Source organism: Vitis vinifera, chromosome 18 (assembly GCF_030704535.1).
Source record: "Vitis vinifera cultivar Pinot Noir 40024 chromosome 18, ASM3070453v1".
Classification (NCBI taxonomy): Eukaryota; Viridiplantae; Streptophyta; class Magnoliopsida; order Vitales; family Vitaceae; genus Vitis; species Vitis vinifera.
Genome location: NC_081822.1, coordinates 26,762,087 through 26,781,761, shown reverse-complemented (window position 1 = coordinate 26,781,761; position 19,675 = coordinate 26,762,087). Strand labels below are relative to the sequence as shown.

Below are 19,675 nucleotides of genomic sequence, written 5' to 3'. Positions count from 1 at the left end.
AGCAACGGCTGAGGCAATGAATGCGGCAATTTCTATGGCACCTTCAGGACCCATTCTCCCTTTCTAGCCTGGCATGCATGGCCACCTTTGGTGGGCCACTCCGGAAACCCACGTGCCTCACCCCTACATTCCCATGCATTGTTTTCAAAAAATTGATTCTAATCATTTTCCACTAATCGTGCATCTTTACTTTATTTTTATTTTTATTCATATTTTCATTTTTATTTTTTTCTATTATTATTATCATTATTATTTTCATTATTATTATTATTATTATTATTTTCTCTTTCTGTCTTCTTTTCTTGACTTTAAATATTTTTTTTTAAATAATAATAATAATAATAATAATAAAATAAAATTGATTGTCATCTTTACTTTTGGCAAACATTTTTTTTTATAAATCCTCATTGTTTTTTTAATAATTTCCTAATTTTCACATTTTTAATAAGCATGAATTAAATTTTATAATTCCGAATAATGAATTTATTGGAATAAATCGGGCTTTGGTGGGGGTCCCCACATACGGGATTTTATGATTGGTTGATTCGATGGTCATAAATGATTTATTTATTCTGCTCTATGACATGCATGAAATTATTCCTTAATTGTGCACTAACCCCCTCTCTTGATAGCACATTGATCGTTTGATGCCCCGCTCTCATTTCGGTCGTTCTTTATTGAGTGTTTTGATTCTCACATGTGCATGATCACTTTGAGTATTCATTGATTTCCTCATCAATTATCATGTCAACTTCATTTTATTAGTAGAGACCCGACTTTAGGGACTTAGAGGGGTGTTACGGTCTTTACCGTATATTCCCGATAAGTAACCTGACCCCCAAGCTTGATCCGGTTTTTCACAGACCACCTTTTCCAAAATAAGGAGTCACATTTAGGGTTTCTTTCTTATTTTGTTTATCTTTTAAAAATAAAACAAAAGTAAGTGATGACTCCAAGTTATTTTCTTAATAAATAAAAATCATTTTTTAAATAAAAATTGAGCTCGCCATCGAGTGAAAGCGCATGAACCAAAATGCGGGGTCCACAATTTTTATTGAAAATCATGCACCGAAATAGATTGTTAATATTAAGCAGAAAAAACTCTCAAAATTTTTTTTAAAAATTATTTTAAACCGTATGTATTCTTTTTTCCCATTTTCATTCTCATTTTTATAACATTAAAATGGAAACAAATTGTTATTCCAACTTTACATTCCTATATGCATCCAAACACAAGAATTAGAATCACCAAATTCATTCCTATTCAAGAGGAAATAAAAATGGAAACAAAATATTTATTCTCATTCATCATTCTTATATACCAAACACACCCTAAGATGCATATGAAACCCATTTTTTTATATATATTTATCAATCTATACAATTTATTATAGTTGGAAATAAAATTCAATTTTCTCATTTTGAGAAGCTGGAGATTGTAATAATAGTTTTTTATATTTAAGATTCCTCTAAAGCTTTACCATTATATAATAAGCAATTTAACTATTAGAAAATAATAATATATTTTCCTTTTTTCTTTTTCAAAAGTTGAAAAACATATTATTATTATTATTATTATTATTATTATTATTATTATTATTATTATTATTATCAATATTTTTTTACATTTGAGGTTTCTTAAAAGTTTGGATAAATTAAAAAATCTAACCAGGACCAAGCCGGACTGTCGACCGAAGCCTGGTCTAGTTTGGCCTTTGAGTTGGAGTACACAATGAATCAGCCCTGAATCGGATAGACTAACAGTTGGACTAGTGAGTCAATGAACCAGTCTGTTGCATGATTCAAAGTATCGACGAGTTGTATCCGCCTCAACCCCTTCCACGCCAAATCCGATACTCCATGCCATTTTAAGTAAAGACTCGGCCAAGAATCGATTAAACTCAGTTGATTTAGTTGAGAAACTGAGTTAACTTGCGCAAATCATTCGAGTTACTAAATTTTTTTTGAGTTAAACTCAATACAAACAAATGTCCTTCTAAATCATAGCAAAACAACACCCAAAATTGAGAAAAAAAAAACACCAAAACAACAACCATAACTGATAAATTTTTTTAAAATAATGACTCTTCAAAGGAAAAAATTTTCATGAGAATCACGACCCATGATGAAGAAGATGACCCCAATGAAGTCATTGAAAAGTTTTTTAGTCCAAGCCGTGATTGTCTTTGAGGTGTATGAGAAGAGGAGGTGGAGGGCATTTCTTTGCTAGCCTCACCACAGGGTGGACTGCAACACCTTCGTGGACCCCTCCTCCTTCATTAGCGACGATCTTGGGTGTTGATCTCTTATCTCTCTACTTCATCTCCATAGTGTCGCCGACGTCGGCGTGGGAGTGGGTGTGGGTTGCAGAGTAAGCTCTCTACTTTTGCTAGGGTTCTCTTCTCTCTCTCTATTCATGGGTGGGTTGGCGGTGTTTGAGAATTGAAGATTTGAATGCAGGTCTAATGCACTATTTTATTGTTTTAAATGCCATTATCAACAATATATTTGTTGTTTTAACTGCTAGTATCAATATTATATATTATTTTATTTTTTCAATTTTTAAATGCTAATGTGTGGTAAAAATCATCACATTTTATTTTATTTTTTAATTTGAGTTTGGTAATTAAAGAGTTTTTGTTTTCAATTTCAATATTAAAAATTTATTGAACAATTTTAATTTTCATAATATTTTATTTTATTAATTTTTAAGTTTATTTAATTATATTTATTTGTTTTTAATATTTATTATAATTTTTATAATTTTTATTTATCTTATTTTACATATCATCTGATATCAAGCTGAGATGTCAAGATTGATGTGTCTCAAGACCCTCCAAGTTAGTGACCGTGACCACAACTTTGAACCATGGTCTGTCAGTTCTAGGTTAGCCTTCTTTTTTCATCAACTAAAAGGTTCGTTCATGGGTGGAAGGTTAGCCCTTCACATACCAAGCCTAGCCCACCTCATGAGACCAGGAAAACAATGAGGAACCGAGGGTTTAAACCATGGACCTTTACATCATGTTTAGCCTATAACCACTTTGTTATTAATGATTATAATTTAAAAAATGCAAACTAAACCAAAATTAACATAACTATTTTAAATTTTTTAATATAACTAAATAATATAATATAAGTAAAATAAATTATGAATAAAAGAATTTTATTCTATTTAAATATATTTCTTTACATATGAATGCTATACAAATTTTATTTATAAAATTTAAAATATTAATACATTTATATTTATTCATGATTTAAGTTTGGTAATATCAAAGATGAAAAATAAGTTTTATAATTTTATAATTTATTTTTAATATATAATTTATATATTTATGATACCAGTTTGACTACGGTTCAAACATTGGTTCGACTACTAAACCGTGAATCAATAACTTTTTTTATTCAATAACTAGTTGGGTTCTAAAAACATTGTTTCTAATTGATCTCTAAGCTTTTCTTAAGCAAAGCCCCTTTAACTATTTTTGAAATACCAAATGGACTCCTATTAATATAAATGAAGAGGTCCATGTGATAAACATGTAGACACTACAAGAAATTATCAAATGGATCCCTAGCTAGCATAGATAGAGAAGCTCATGTGATAAGCACATGCAGTACAAGAAATTATTAAAATTTTCAAATTTAATAGGTTGTGTATGATAAAAAAAATAAATAAAAGGGATTAAAGAACAATAAAGAAGAAACATTGTGTGATATAAAACTAAGGGTTATTTGATTAAAATATTCATTAAAAATCTAAATCTAGAAATTTAACTTTTGATTTTTTTGTCCTCCTTTTGACAAAAATGTCATAATTTTTTTTTAAAAAATTTAAATGTAAATAATTGAAATGGTGAAAGATATTTATGTCAAAATGGGTTACTTTTCAAGCAAAAACACAATCTTGTTATATTTATAAATTCTGGGATTATTTCATTCTTTTTAACTAATTAATTTTAAAACTATTAAGTTAGGTTGTGGGTGTATATATATCCCAAGTCGAATAAGGAAAAAATTTTAGTCCTAGAAAAAAAAAAGTTCTTGGGGAAGTCAAAGAAATGCTCCAATGAATATGTAAAACAAAAGGGTTCAAGGTCAAAAAATGTATCAAACGTAAAAAAAATAAATAAATAAATAAATAAATAAATAAAAAATTGAAATTTATCTTTTTAAAATTTGATAATATTTTTTTTTTCAAATTTAAATTTATATGCATATATATATATATATATATATATATATATATGTATGTATGGCTTACAGTCTTATCTTGACACTTGTTATTCGCCTAATTAGGTGTATAAAGTACTTCAACACTTGCAATCTAATTAGAAGGGGGTCCTACAAGAAATGGGGTTTGGAGGTATTTTAGGGTTACGATGTACTAAACTTGATTGTAGTTTATGTCATTGATTGGTTGAGAATTTTTGACACATTTTCATGCATATTAAGTGTATGTAGTTTGGTGAAGTTAATTAACATCGGGAACATTGAATTTTTGAATAGATGTAAAAACTTTCATTGGTATAGATGTGTACCTAAGAATGACAATGAAGCTGATTTTTTTAAAGACCCTTGTTGCCCTTGGACCAAGCTCAAGATAGGTTCGAATATGATTTTGTCTAATCTCACCCCATTTAATATAATATAAATGACACAAGATTGAGATTGAGGTGATCTTTCTTAGACTCATGTCATTGCCACCCTTAGGTGTTATCTAAAAGTTCCATTTCTAAGGTCTTTTCTACCTTTTTTTTTAGATGGAAATAATGTGCAATATATTCCCTATTGCTATGGTTGAATATGAACTAGTAAACATGGACTTCCTACGCCATCTTTATACTATAATAGCTACATACGTCACTTATATCCACAAGACATTCATGATAGATTATCAAAAGATATATGTCTATGCATTGATGGGTATGCACAACTATGCTATAATATATGACATGGAACAATGGATTGTATAATAATATATATAATTTACTAATTACATAATTATCATTATAAAATTTTACTTTGATAATGTATTATAATATTTTTAGATGTGTTAATTAAATTACTGTTTTGTTAAATTATAGCTTTTCAAATTAAAATAAGAAGAAATATAAAAATTACTTTTATAAATGTTTTTAACTAAAAATAAATAATTTTAACACTTCACATATTTTGATATTAATAAAAATAAACAATTTAGCAGTTAATAATGTTTAGACACTAATAAAAAAAAGTCTAAACACTTAATGATATTAAACTATATTTAGATTTAAGTCAAATTCAAATATATTTAAATTTTAGATATAAATAAATAATTAAATATCACATTAATTTTTTTAATTTAATTTAATTTATTTTTTCAAAAGTAGAATGAAGAAGTTGTTGAAAGAAGTTATGCCATTTATTAATTAAGAGAGTGTATGATAAAACTTAATCCTTATGACTAAATTATTGAAATTAATTTTAAGATGAATTATTTTTATTTTTATTTTTATTTTAGTAAAATCAACTTTTTTTTTAATGTTATTATATTGATATATTTAAACTCGTTAATTTTTATTAATATTTATCTTCATAAACTTAAGCTTGTTAAATATTTATATTAAAAAGTACTATTGTGAAGCTACAAAATAACTACAAAATATTTACTAAAAAAAAAAAGAATTCTAAAAGTAAAGCGTGATTATCACCAAATATGAACAAAGAAAATAAACAAATTTAGTATTTAAAATAAGTTAATTATTTTGATTTAATATTTAAATTTATTTTTAATTTTAAATGATGATAAATAATTATTTTATCAAACACTAAGTTAATTTACCACACACGTACACTAACTATGACTCATGGTTTTTGTTGTCATTCTCATCAAGAGGTCACATTAACTTACGCATCATTTGAATAATTTTTTATTTTTGTTAAGTAAAAATGAAAATATTGATTTTTACCGATGTATCATTAGTTGGAGTTTATAGTTATATAAAGAAATATCAATGAAAATTCTGAAATATATATGAGATGGAAATTGATAAAAACTCATGAAATGTTAGAAATAACTCAAAAAATGATAGAAAAAATAATAATATATATTGAAATTGTTTTAAGAAAAATTGATAAATGTATAATAAATTTTTAATATTAGAAAATAATATACCGAATTGGGAAATATTAATAATAAAATGATAATGCATTAAGTTTAGATATATTAAAGGATATAAAAAAAAATATATTGATATATATATTTATATATTTTTTTTGAAAATGTTAATAATTTTATTTATAAATTTATATTTGTTCTATATTTCATCACTATATAAGATACATAATAAGATAATTGAAATTAACTTATTTATAATAATTTTATTTTAATTAATTTATAATTATTAGTCTATAAAAGATATTGTGAAAGACCCACACTCAAATCTTGATATTGTGTGTTTTTTTTTAATAGCTTTAAGAAAATCCACATTGAAAAGGGAAAACAAAATAATGAATAATGAATTGCTATGTGACATCACTATTATAAGGCTGTTGTGCTTCACTTTAGCAGATGATGCATGGGCTATTTTAAATTATTTAATTTATATTAATGAAAAAAAATAATTTATTAATTTTTTGTATTTTTTATTTTTCTTACATTTTTTTTTTTAATTTCCAAGAATGTAACATAGCCTAAATAAAGCTTTATGAAAACATATAGTTAATTGTAGAGAGCTTTTACAAAAAGATAAGTTTAATATAAAAAAATAATATTTTCTAATTCCTTAAGCTCTTTTTCTTTTTCTTTGCCGGTCAAAGTTTCATCTAGTTACAAGTTATCATATCATTAAAATAAATTACATTTTCAATTATTTTATAATAATCTCGTTTCTTAGTAAATAGTTTTTTTTTCTATGTTTTGATTATCATACATGTTAAAGCAATATTTTTTGAAAATTGAACCAAATCAAGTGGTCTAATTGATCCAACCACCAAGTGACATTTCCGGTTCGATTTCTCCTTTTAAAAGGTTTATTTATTGGACCAATTTTGAACTGTTTGAACCGGTGATTGGATCGATGGAGTTGAACGGTTCTTCAAGAATCAAACGGTTAAATGTCATTTTCTTTTTTGGCAAACTGGGCTAGATTCATCATTGTAGTGGCTAATTTAAAGAAAAATAAACTTGGACGACAGGTGTAGAATGGTTTCACCACTCTGTCACTCTTTTGTTGATGTTAAAAATTATAAAAACAAAAAATAAATTACATATGTTATTTCAAAAAATAATATAAGTGAACATATATATAATATTATATAATACAATTTTTCTTTCATTTTCAATATATTTTTATATTTAAATATTATAGATGTTTTCTTTAACAAAATTTAAAATACTAATATATATCTATATATATATATATAATGAAGAAATGAATGTTATTAATATTAAAACCTGTTTTGAAAACATTGTATTAAAGTTCGAGTTTGATTAAGGTATCAAGGTCAAATTTTCGGAAAACTTCCCTCCAATGTCCAAGCGACAGGTCGGAAAAATTTGAAAAAGAAGGTAAAACTACATAAAAAGTTGGATGTGAAGAACTTTCCCAACGATAAAGCTAAGTGGCCCAAACAAACTTGTTTTGTAAATTATAAAAAGCTGGCCTTTTGATTCCAAAGTAGTCTGACCACTTTACTGAAAGAGTAGATCGAAACTTCAATGGCAGCTCACAAGAAAATCACAAGAAACTTCTGGGCACATGGTGATTTGCTATTTGCATGTCAAGCCATATATAATTTTCTTTATCTTCAGTTCAGTTTCGTCTTTATTCATTCTGACTCATTTATAATTCTGTCCCACAATTAAGCTATGAATTTTCCAATTTAATGGCTTCTTTATCTTCTAGAAGTACGACGTGTTCCTGAGTTTCAGAGGGGAAGACACCGGCAAAAGCTTCACTGACCATCTTCATAGAGCTCTGTGTCAAAGAGGAGTCAAGACTTTCATGGATGACAAGCTCAGTAGAGGGCAAGAGATCTCTCCAGCACTTGTAAAAGCAATCGAAGAGTCCAGATTCTCCGTCATCGTTTTCTCTGAAAATTATGCTTCTTCAACATGGTGTCTGGAGGAACTTGTCAAGATTATTGACTGCACCAAAGCGATGGGACATGCAGCTTTACCAGTTTTCTACAATGTGGAACCCTCTCATGTGAGGAAACAGACAGGGAGTTTTGCACAAGCATTTGCTAAGCATGAAGAGGTTTATAAGGAGCAGATGGAGAAAGTGATCAAGTGGAGAGTGGCTTTGACTGAAGCTGCCAATATTTCTGGATGGGATTCTCTAGATGGGTATTTTTAACTGCAATTTTTTTTTCCTTTGCCTTTTAGGTGCATGATGTAATGATGCTGAAACTTTAAAGCTTGCATAGCCATATAAAATTGGAAATCATAGGATGATCAATAGAGAGATTGATCCAAGATGATTGACTTAAACCCATGTATGGATTAAGTTGTATTTTGCTGCCTGTGACTGAATGATGTTTAGATGAACATGATCTCACATATGCAAGGAAATCTCTCCATGGCTGTGATCAAAATTATGAAGATGGAATAACTTGGATCCAATGCACCAACACATCGAACTTTTCTCGACCCTCATCAAATTGTGATTTCAACCCACTTGACCATAATATCAATGACTCTTTCCCTCCTTTCTGCAGAAGGTGTTCGAAGCTACACATCGGTCGGTCCTTATCACATTGAGCAAGAATGTTATGACTACACTGTAAAACCTTTTACCTTATCTTGAGCATATTTTCCCTTAGTGTGCTTTATTCCATTGGTAAGTTGACCTTGAATTAGTGCTTTTTCATCCTTTCCAATGACCCCTTGGCATGCTCTCTTTCATGCCTAAGTAGTGTGCCCCAACCCCATTGGATAGTCATGCTTCTAAAACCTTTTGGATGGTAATCCCTAATTTTTTCAACCATTTGGAAGAGAATTTTTGCCTGCCAATATGCTTAACTTGGAAATTGTAATCCTACTGTCAATCAATGCTATTGCAGTCTTAAACATGCATCCACTGGCTTTTCTAGTATTTCCATCCTGACCACTTCTGAGAAGTTCCTCATGCAGACTACTAGGAAGTGCGGCTGATGCTTGCTATTATAATCTAGTTTGATTGTCTGTCTGTCTAGATAGCAATACAGTTCTCTCTCTCTCTCTCTCTCTCTCTCTCACACACACACACACACACACACACACTTACACACACACACACTTACACTAGAAAAAATCTGAGATATAAGCTTGCCATATGACTTTTAAGTTGCCAAAAACAAGACTAAATCACTGATGATTTATCTAATTTTTCTTTTGTTTTTTTAATGGATCCTTGAATTCATTAAATGATTGTTTTTTTTTCCCTCAAAATTTGCAAGCATGAATCTATACTTATTGAGGAACTTGTCATAGATATATCTAATAAATTGATTGGTACATCCTTGAGCTATGCTGAAGGGCTGGTTGGAATGGATTCCCACATAAAGGCAATGGATTCACCGTTGTGTATTGGGTTGGATAATGTTCGAAGTGTAGGAATTTGGGGCATGGGTGGCATAGGTAAGATAACTATTGCTAGAGCTATTTATAGAAAATTTACACTCAATTTGAAGGTTGTTGTTTTCTTACAAATGTTAGAGAAGGATCACAAAAACGTGGTCTGGATAATTTACAAGTGAAACTTCTCTCAAATACACTGAAAGATGGAAATCTAAATGTAGGAATTTCCAATACAAGAATCAATTTTGTAAAGGATAGACCCCACTCTAAGAAGGTTCTTATTGTTCTTGATGATGTGGATAACTTGGAATAGTTAGAATATTTAGCAGGAAACCATGATTGGTTTGGTTCAGGAAGTAGAATTATTATAACTAGCAGGGAAAGAATTAGCTTGTTACCCATGGAGTCAGCACAATTTATAAAGTTAGGGGATTAGAGGATAGTGAAGCTTTTCAACTCTTTCGTTAGTATGCCTTTAAACATAACCACCTTGGAGAAGATTATATGCAGCTATGTTATGATGTAATACATTATAGTAAGGGTCTTCCCTTAGCTCTTAAAGTCTTGGGTGCTTTTTTGTATAGCAAGAGCATACTTGAATGGAAAAGTGAATTGGACAAACTAAAAAGAATTCCCAACATGGAAATTTAGAATGTGCTTAAAATGGGTTTTGATGGATTAGATGACAAAGAGAGAGATATATATTTCTCGATATTACATGCTTTTGTAAATTGAAGGACAAAGATTTTATCACAGAAATACTAGAGAGTTGTGGTTTCTTTCCGGATATTGGAATAAGGGTTCTCGTTGATAAGTCACTCATAATTGTTTCAGATAATAAGTTGTGCATGTTATCATCACCCATGTCGTCTCCACGTTCACCACCATGAAGGGGTGAGTCTGAAGTAGTCACACCCACGTCCTCCACCATAATTGCATTTTTTCCGCTGCGTTAAAGGAGGGTGTGGCAAATCTGCAGAGACGTGGTATGATGGGAAGCCACGCATATATATTTTACATATGGTCCCGAACTCGTGATCTACCGTTTTTCTTTCTTTAGTACCATCCATAGGAGATCATCAGGGTTTGGAAACCGATTACAGCAACTTGAATCAATGGCTGTAGACTATGCCTAGTCTTTTACAGATTCAGTTCATCTTGCAAGTGTTAATTTTGAATTGAATGTATCATATGAATTTCTAACATTTGGTATCAGAGCTTGAAAATCTTGCCTCTGCCTTGGTATCTATTTTGCTAGAGAATTGTTTTTTTTTTAATGGTTTCTCTTCTCTGTAAGATACTATCTATAAGTTGATCATGCTTTTAAAAGGGCAAATAGCTTCAGCCTTGCCACCACATATCACAAGCCTTCATGGCGCTGATCATTGCCGCCATTTTAAGGCGTTTTGAAAGCGTATTTTCGGTGCTGTTTTGGGCTGTATTTTCAACCACTGCGTAGGCGCCATTAAAGCACTGCTGCTGGTGCTAGTTTCAAGGGTTGCAGGCGCCCATTCAGGTGCTATTTTTAGCCCATTTCAAGCGCCATTCAGGTGCTATTTAAACGCCGCTGCTGGTGCTAGTTTCAAGGGTTGCAGGCGCCCATTCAGGTGCTATTTTCAGCCCATTTCAAGCGCCATTCAGGTGCTATTTAAATGCCGCTGCTGGTGCTAGTTTCAACAGCTGAAGGTGCCATATTCAGGCGTTGTTCACAGTGGCTGCTAGTGCTGGTTTCAAGCGCTTAAGGCGCCCATTCTGAGCACCATTCAACAAAATTCAGAGCACCATTCAGCCCCCATTCCAAGCCTGTGAATGAGGGAATCGGGCTACACTCCGATGGATGCAGCCCATCCCGTTGGCCATGGCATGCATGGCACTGTTGGGGATGAAGGAGTCCACGGGTGGCTGAAAATTAGGAAGATGGGTTTTGTGTGGAGAACCTAGAGAGAGATTGGATTTCCAATGAAGCCCACTAACGAAATTGGGCTCATTAGTTAAATGAATGGGCAGTGGCCCATTTTTACAAAATCAAGGGCTTTGTGTATTGGGCCATGAATTAAATAAGAATTTTATTGAACTAATGGCCCGGTCATGAATTACTTTTTATTGGTTTTGAATTGATTAAGTTTTATATGGATTTAGGCACCCTTTCATAATCTGAAATCCTTTAATATTAATTCTGAGGTTCCCGAACTTAGGGGAGATAACTTTAAGATATGGAAGGAGAGAATTCTTCTTCAATTAGGGTGCATGGACATAGATTATGCTATAAGGAAAGATGAACCACATAAGATCATTGATACCAGCACACCTGAACAAATTTTATTATACGAACGCTGGGAGAAATCTAATCACCTTAGCGTGATGTACATTAAGACAAAAATTAGTGCTGGTATACGTGGTTCAATCGAGCAACATGAGAATGTCCGTGAATTGCTAGAGGCTATTGACAAGCAATTCATCACTTCAGATAAAGCCTTGGCAAGCACCCTAATTATGAAGTTCACATCCCTGAAGCTCACCGGTATAAGAGGTGTGCGTGAACATATCATGGAGATGAGGGATATTGTGGCTCAATTGAAGAAACTCGAGGTAGAAATGTCTTAATATTTCTTGGTGCACTTTATCCTTAACACTCTTCCACCTCAGTATGGACCTTTCAAAATCTCTTACAACACACATAAGGATAAGTGGTCAATCAATGAATTGATGACCATGCGTGTTCAAGAGGAAGGAAGGTTAATGTTGGAACAAGGAGAAAGTGCCATGCTGGTGACGCAAAGGAAAGGAAAGAAAGGAAAATCTCAAGCCAGTCAGAAAGGGAAGCAACAAATTTCTCCTAAATCTGACATTAAGAAAGACGAAAAGTGTTTTTTCTGTAAAAAGAAAGGACACATGAAGAAGAAATGTCTGAAATTTCAAAATTGGCTTGAGAAGAAAGGTAACCCTACCTCATTTGTTTGCTATGAATCTAATATGGTTAATGTAAACACCAACACATGGTGGATTGATTCTGGATCTACAATCCACATTTCAAATTCCTTGCAGGGTATGCAAAACCTAAGAAAGCTAGTGAAAAATGAGCAATTCATCTTATCCAGAAACAAGATGGGCTCGCATGTGGAAGCAATAGGGACATGTTATTTAACTTTATATGGTGGTTTTATTTTGGAATTGCAAAGGACCTTTTATGTACCAAGTTTCTCACGAAACTTGATTTCAGTTTCTAGACTTGTACCGTTTGGATATTCCTTTCATTTTTCATAAACATCTTTCAATTTGATTTATAAATCTGATTGTGTTGGGAATGGTATCTTGTTTGATGGTCTTTATTGTATATTATTACAAAATGATACCGCTCATAATTCATTACATGTCCAAATTGGCATTAAGAAATGTGTTGTAAAAGAGGATTCCTCTACATTGTGGCACCGGAGATTAGGTCATATCTTCATAGATAGAATCAAAAAATTGGTGAATGATGGGGTACTTAGTACTCTAGATTTTACTGACTTTGAGACTTGTGTGGACTGCATTAAGGGTAAGCAGACCAATAAGTCAAAGAGAGGTGCTACTAGGAGTTCCACCATACTAGAGATCATACATACTGATATATGTAGTCTTGACATGGACTCTCATGGTTAGAAATACTTCATCTCTTTCATAGATGATTTCTCACGATACATGTATCTCTACATACTTCATAATAAACATGAAGCTTTAGATGCCTTTAAAGTCTTCAAGGCAGAAGTAGAGAAACAATATGGTAAACAAATTAAGATTGTGAGATCAGATAGAGGTGGAGAATATTATGGTAGATACTTGGAAGATGGACAATCACCCGGGCCATTTGCGAAGTTTCTTCAAGAGCATGGGATTGTTGCCCAATACACCATGCCTGGTTCTCGAGACCAAAATGGTGTAGCAAAAAGAAGAAACCAAACTTTATTGGACATGGTGAGGAGTATGCTTAGTAGCTCAAAACTTCCTAAATTCTTGTGGATTGAAGCACTTAAGACAGCTGTGTATATATTAAACCGAGTTCCAACCAAGGTTGTCCCAAAAATGCCATTTGAGTTATTGAAAGGTTGGAAACCGAGTTTGCGACATATGCGCGTTTGGGGATGCTCGTCTGAAGTGAGAATTTATAATCCACAAGAGAAGAAACTAGACCCAAGGACTATTAGTGGGTATGTCATTGGATATGCTGAAAAGTCCAAGGGGTACAGATTTAATTGTCCATCTCATAACACTAGGATTGTGGAATCAAGAAATGCTAAATTTCTTGAATATGACTTGGTCGGTGGGAGCGATCAATTTAGAAACATAGTTTCTGATATTGATCATATAGAGTCTCAACCTTCCACTTCAAGCGATAGATTGTTTATTTTTCATAACACCCCTCAAGTACAAACGGGTGTTGAACGAACAATTGATGAAGTTCAACCAGTCATTGAAGTTCCACAAGTTGTTGACAACATTCCAATAGACCAAGTTGATCAGGAGTTGCCTAACACTTCTGAACAACAAGTTGAACCTCATACTTCCTCGAAAGATATTGGTGCAACCTTAAGAAGGTCTGCTCGAACTAAGAGGTCAGAAATTCCTAATGATTATGTAGTGTATCTACAGGAATGTGACTACAATATAGGAGCTGAAAATGATCTAGAATCACTTTCACAAGCCATGAGTTGTAAAGAATCAGAATTGTGGTACAATGCCATGAAGGATGAGATGAGTTCCATGAAGTGCAACGATGTTTGGGACCTTGTTGAGTTGCCTAATGGTGCAAAAACCATTGGTTGTAAATGGGTTTTTAAGACAAAGAAAGACTCATTAGGCAACATTGAGAGATACAAGGCCAGACTTGTTGCAAAGGGGTTCACTCAAAAAGAAGGAATCGATTACACGGAAACCTTTTCTCCTGTATCTAAAAAGGATTCCTTGCGCATTATATTGGCATTAGTAGCCCACTTTGATTTATAATTGCAACAAATGGATGTGAAAACAACATTTCTTAATGGAGAGCTAGAGGAGGAGGTTTACATGAAACAACCTGAAGGATTCCCCTCTAGTGATGGTGAGCAATTGGTTTGTAAGCTTAAGAAATCCATATACGGTTTGAAACAAGCATCCCGCCAATGGTATTTAAAATTCCATAACATAATTTCTTCATTTGGTTTTGTTGAAAATGTTATGGATCAATGCATATACCTTAAGGTTAGTGGGAGTAAAGTTTGTTTTCTTGTTTTATACGTGGATGACATCTTACTTGCAACCAATGATAAGGGTTTACTTCATGAGGTGAAACAATTCCTCTTTAAAAATTTTGACATGAAGGATATGGGTGAGGCATCTTATGTCCTTGGCATTAAGATCCATAGAGACAGATTTAAAGGTATCTTAGGTTTGTCTCAAGAAACCTATATCAATAAAGTTTTAGAGAGATTTCAGATGAAGAATTGTTCACCTAGTGTTTCTCCTATAGTGAAGGGTGATAGGTTTAATCTGAACCAATGCCCGAAAAATGATATTGAGAGGAAACAGATGAAGAACATTCCATATGCTTATGCAATCGGAAGTTTGATGTATGCTCAGGTATGCACAAGGCCTGACATTGCATTTGTTGTTGGAATGTTAGGACGATATCAGAGTAACTCAGGTATAGACCACTGGAAAGCTGCAAAGAAAGTGATGAGACATCTTCAAGGAACCAAAGATTACAAGCTTATGTACAGACGAACAAGCAATTTAAAGGTAGTTGGCTACTCAGATTCAGACTTTGCTGGCTGTGTTGATTCATGTAAATCAACATCTGGATACATTTTTATATTGGCTGGTGGAGCTATATCGTGGAGGAGCATTAAGCAGGCCATGACTGCTACTTCTACTATGGAAGCTGAGTTCATATCTTGTTTTGAGGCTACTTCACATGGTGTATGGCTTAAGAGTTTTATTTCTAGACTTAGAGTTATGGATTCAATATCTAGGCCATTGAGTATATATTGCGACAATTTAGCTGCAGTCTTTATGGCGAAGAACAATAAAAGTGGAAGTCGAAGCAAACACATCAACATTAAGTATCTAGCTATAAGAGAACGTGTTAAAGAAAATAAAGTGGTCATTGAGCACATTAGCACCGAATTGATGATTGTTGATCCTTTGACTAAGGGCATGCCACCGTTGAAATTCAAGGATCATGTAATGAACATGAGACTTAGTTCCCTTATGTAGTTTTTATTGTACAAACTCTTATTATGATGTTTTCTCATATTGATGTGCACCTTTTAATTTTGAGAAAATTCAACTTCATTGGACCAAGAATGAACATAGGGTTTATTCATTAAGTAATATTAATATTGTCACATAAAGTAAAATGTTAAGAAATGAATGCACTGTAATACATGGAAGATAACACTCGTTATATAGAGGACTTATCACCATGATTCATGTATTTGTTACTTAATATGGATAATTGATGGATTAAGATAGGACATTAAGTTAAAGGTGTGGACCAAGTGGGAGAATGTTATCATCACCCATGTCATCTCCACGTTCACCACCATGAAGGGGTGATTCTGAAGTGGTCATACCCACGTCCTCCACCATAATCGCATTTTTTCCGCTGCGTTAAAGGAGGGTGTGGCAAATCTGCAGAGACGTGGTATGATGGGAAGCCACGCATATATATTTTACATATGGTCCCAAACTTGTGATCTACCATTTTTCTTTCTTCAGTAATACACCATCCATAGGAGATCATCAGGGTTTGGAAACCGATTACAGCAACTTGAATCAATGGTTGGAGGTAAGTAGACTATGCCTAGTCTTTTACAGATTCAGTTCATCTTGCAAGTGTTAATTTTGAATTGAATGTATCATATGAATTTCTAACAGTGCATGCATGATTTGTTACAAGAAATGGGTTGGAAAATTGTTTGGCAAGAATCTTTTAAATATCCCAGAAAACATAGCAGACTGTGGATTCATGAAGATATCAGTGATGCATTAACTAGAAACACGGTAAGACCTAAATACATGAACTTTGTGTGAGTGTGTGTGTTCCCTTTTTGTATATATAAGCTCTAGGTGAAGATGAAGTTTGTATAATTTCAACTCATTTGAGAAACTCACATATATGTACAATTTTAATAAGGTATTGCATATTTATGTAAAGGCAGATATAAAGTTGGGGGAATTATTTGATTTGAATCCTTTGCTAACTTTTCCCTGAGTTTCTGTCTTAGTAGATGCATTTTCTTTTATCTTCATACTTACTTCCTTGAACACTGCCTAAAAAAAAAAAAAAAACAAGTCATTAGTTTGATGTTTTCTGTGCTTTTTCTTTTAGAATTTTGTGATTTTAATTTCCAATTCATACTCTGTTCCTAGTTAATTGCAGGGGACTGAAGTAGTTGAAGGCATAGTCCTTGACTTGTCAGCATCAAAGGAACTACACGTCAGTTTTGATGCCTTCATGAAGATGAACAAATTAAGATTACTCAGTCTGTAACGTGCGACTATGTGGAAGCTTTGAATATTTTTCTTGGAAAGAGTTATGTGTTGATTCTAGTGCTTGCACGAGGATGAATAAACTCAATCAATTCAAAGACTATAAATTGCTTCTTTCTAGAGACTTCAAATTTCTATCGAACAACTTAAGATGTCTATATTGGCATGGATAGCCTCTGAAATCCCTCCCATTAAATTTTCATCCTGAGCAGCTTATCGAGCTAAATATGAGTTACAGTCGAGTTGAACAACTTTGGAAATGATTCAAGGTATATGATTATAATCTTTGCAAGTTTCGTCTTAATTTAGAAGGCTGCAAGAATCTTAAGAGTTTTCTAAGAAGCATTTGTATGGAATCTCTTGAAATTATTATACTCTCCGGGCGCTCGAAACTCAAGAAGTTTCCAGAGGTCCAAGGTGCATGAAACATTTATCAGAGCTTTCCTTGGAGGGCACTGCAATAAAATGATTTCCCTTGTCGATTGAATATCTGACTGGACTTGTTCTATTAAATATGAGGAACTGTTAAAACCTTGAGTCATTACCAAGTTGTATTTATAAGTTGAGATCCCTTGAAATTCTTATTCTCTCAGATTGCTTAAAACTTAAAGGGCTTCCAGAAGTCTTGGAAAATAGGGGGAGTTTGTTTGAACTTTTCTTAGATGGAACTGCTATAAAAGAGCTACCTTCATCAATCCAACATCTAAGTGGACTTGTTCTGTTGAATCTAAGAGAATGCAAAAGCCTTGCAATTCTTCCACATAGCATTTGTAAGTTGAAATCTCTTCAAACTCTTATTCTATTTGGTTGCTCAAAACTAGACAATTTGCCAGAGGGTTTGGGGAGCATACAAGGTTTAGGGAAGCTTGAAGTAGTAAGAACTACTATAAAAGAGCTACCACCCTCTATTTCTCTTTTGGAAAACCTTGAAGTATTATCATTTAAGGGATGTAAAGGACTAGAATCCAAGCTAAGGAATTCACTCATCTCTTTCTAATTGTTGCCCGCAGAAATTCCTTGCTTTGGGGGTTTGCAACTGTGTGGACCCATATTTTTCACGTGTGTCCTCACTCAATCGGTGAGACTCATTTTTATTGATGAAAAATTAGTTTTGGAAAAGTTGGAGTCGCCACTTATTTTATTTGATTTTAAAAGGAAAAATAAAATAAGAAAGAAAACCCTAAAAAAGTGACTCCATAGTTTTGGAAAAACAAGTCTTGAAAAACCCGAGTCTTGGTTTGGGGATCAGGTTACCTATTGGAAAGGTACCTCTAAGAGGTAGCACCCCTCTAAGCCCTAAAGAGGTCTCTATTGACTAAGTTGAGGGAAAAGTGGAAATTAATCAATTGATTGAAGGTACCTAGGTAGGCTAAGGTGATTTTAGAACTAGCATGCCAAAAAGAAATCAAATCACAATCGCAAAGGAAGGTTAGGATGTATACCTGGACTGCTTCTCAAGCGCTATCATAAGACATTAAAGTTAGGACAAAAATATAGCATACGACATGTATTTAATCAGAGCAAATTAAACAGACATCTAGGCAACCAAGGATGGAATCAAACATAAATAAAGCTCACAACAACATGCATGTTCATAAAATTCCAAAAAGTAAATGATAGAGAGCGTACCTGGACAATATACATAATTCATAAGATTCCTTCAAAAATGTTAGAGTGGTTAGGACAAGTATAAATTATATAACATATTCATTATGTCTAATATACAGTACCAAAGCTAAAATTGAGCCAAGATAAGTCAAATAACCCCAAAAATAAATAACAAATTTAGACAAAGTACAAGATCATCAGCATGCAATTAGTAAAGGGATCATCACAAAACAATTTCTAAAAAATGTCTTGAAGTGGAATTTAATCACAAAAAATTTCAGGAAACAACACCTACACATCTAGAACAACATACCAAAAACCGAACACACATTCAAATGACAGGTTGCAGCAAGGACACCCCAAAAGTTCTACAAAGTCCAGATTAGCTAAAAAAAAAGAAAAAGAAAGTGGAACTAATAAGATAAACTCATACAAAAAATCACACACATCGTTCAAAGTATCTATATCACAGGAAACATAAATCCAAGGTTAGATAATACTCAAAAATATTTTTAAAACACTCCAACTAATCAAATGTCCAAATTCCATCTATGAATTGAAAAATCATATCTCCCTCTAAAATGATTATTTTTTAATATTTTATATGTTTAAGATCAATTTCAAGAAGTCTAAAATTAAGAAAAAATATTGAATTAAATTTAAAAATTCATCTGTTATTTTATTTTTACAAAAATATTTCTAGTGTCCAGAACTAGGTGAAAATAGAACCCCCTTAAAGACTCATTTGTATCTTCTATTCTAGAATTACTTTCTAACTCAAACGAAATTTTAAATTCAAGTTCAAGAAGTGAGGAAAATCATACAAGTTTCAGAATTTTTTTAAAAAATATTATGAAGTTGTTAAAATGAATTTTAAAGCTAAAGGGTTAGTGGTTGAGTGAAAATGAGCAGCAAGGAAGAGTTTTGAAAGATTTTCTTATGTAGGGGTTCCATCAAGTCCCCATTCAATTTTCATAAGTTTTACCTGTATATCCCCATTAGTTTGGGAGC

At 32.5% G+C, this 19,675-nt stretch overlaps 1 protein-coding gene across 1 annotated transcript; it reads left to right on the top strand.

Moving 5' to 3' along the window:
- Positions 1-7,634: 7,634 nt before the first annotated feature.
- Positions 7,635-8,536, top strand: LOC100250854 (disease resistance protein RPV1-like). Its single transcript, XM_019216270.2, has 2 exons — positions 7,635-7,748; positions 7,893-8,536. Exons 1-2 carry the CDS (start codon positions 7,746-7,748, stop codon positions 8,343-8,345), a joined length of 456 nt encoding a protein of 151 aa, XP_019071815.1. The 5' UTR covers positions 7,635-7,745; the 3' UTR covers positions 8,346-8,536.
- Positions 8,537-19,675: the final 11,139 nt, after the last annotated feature.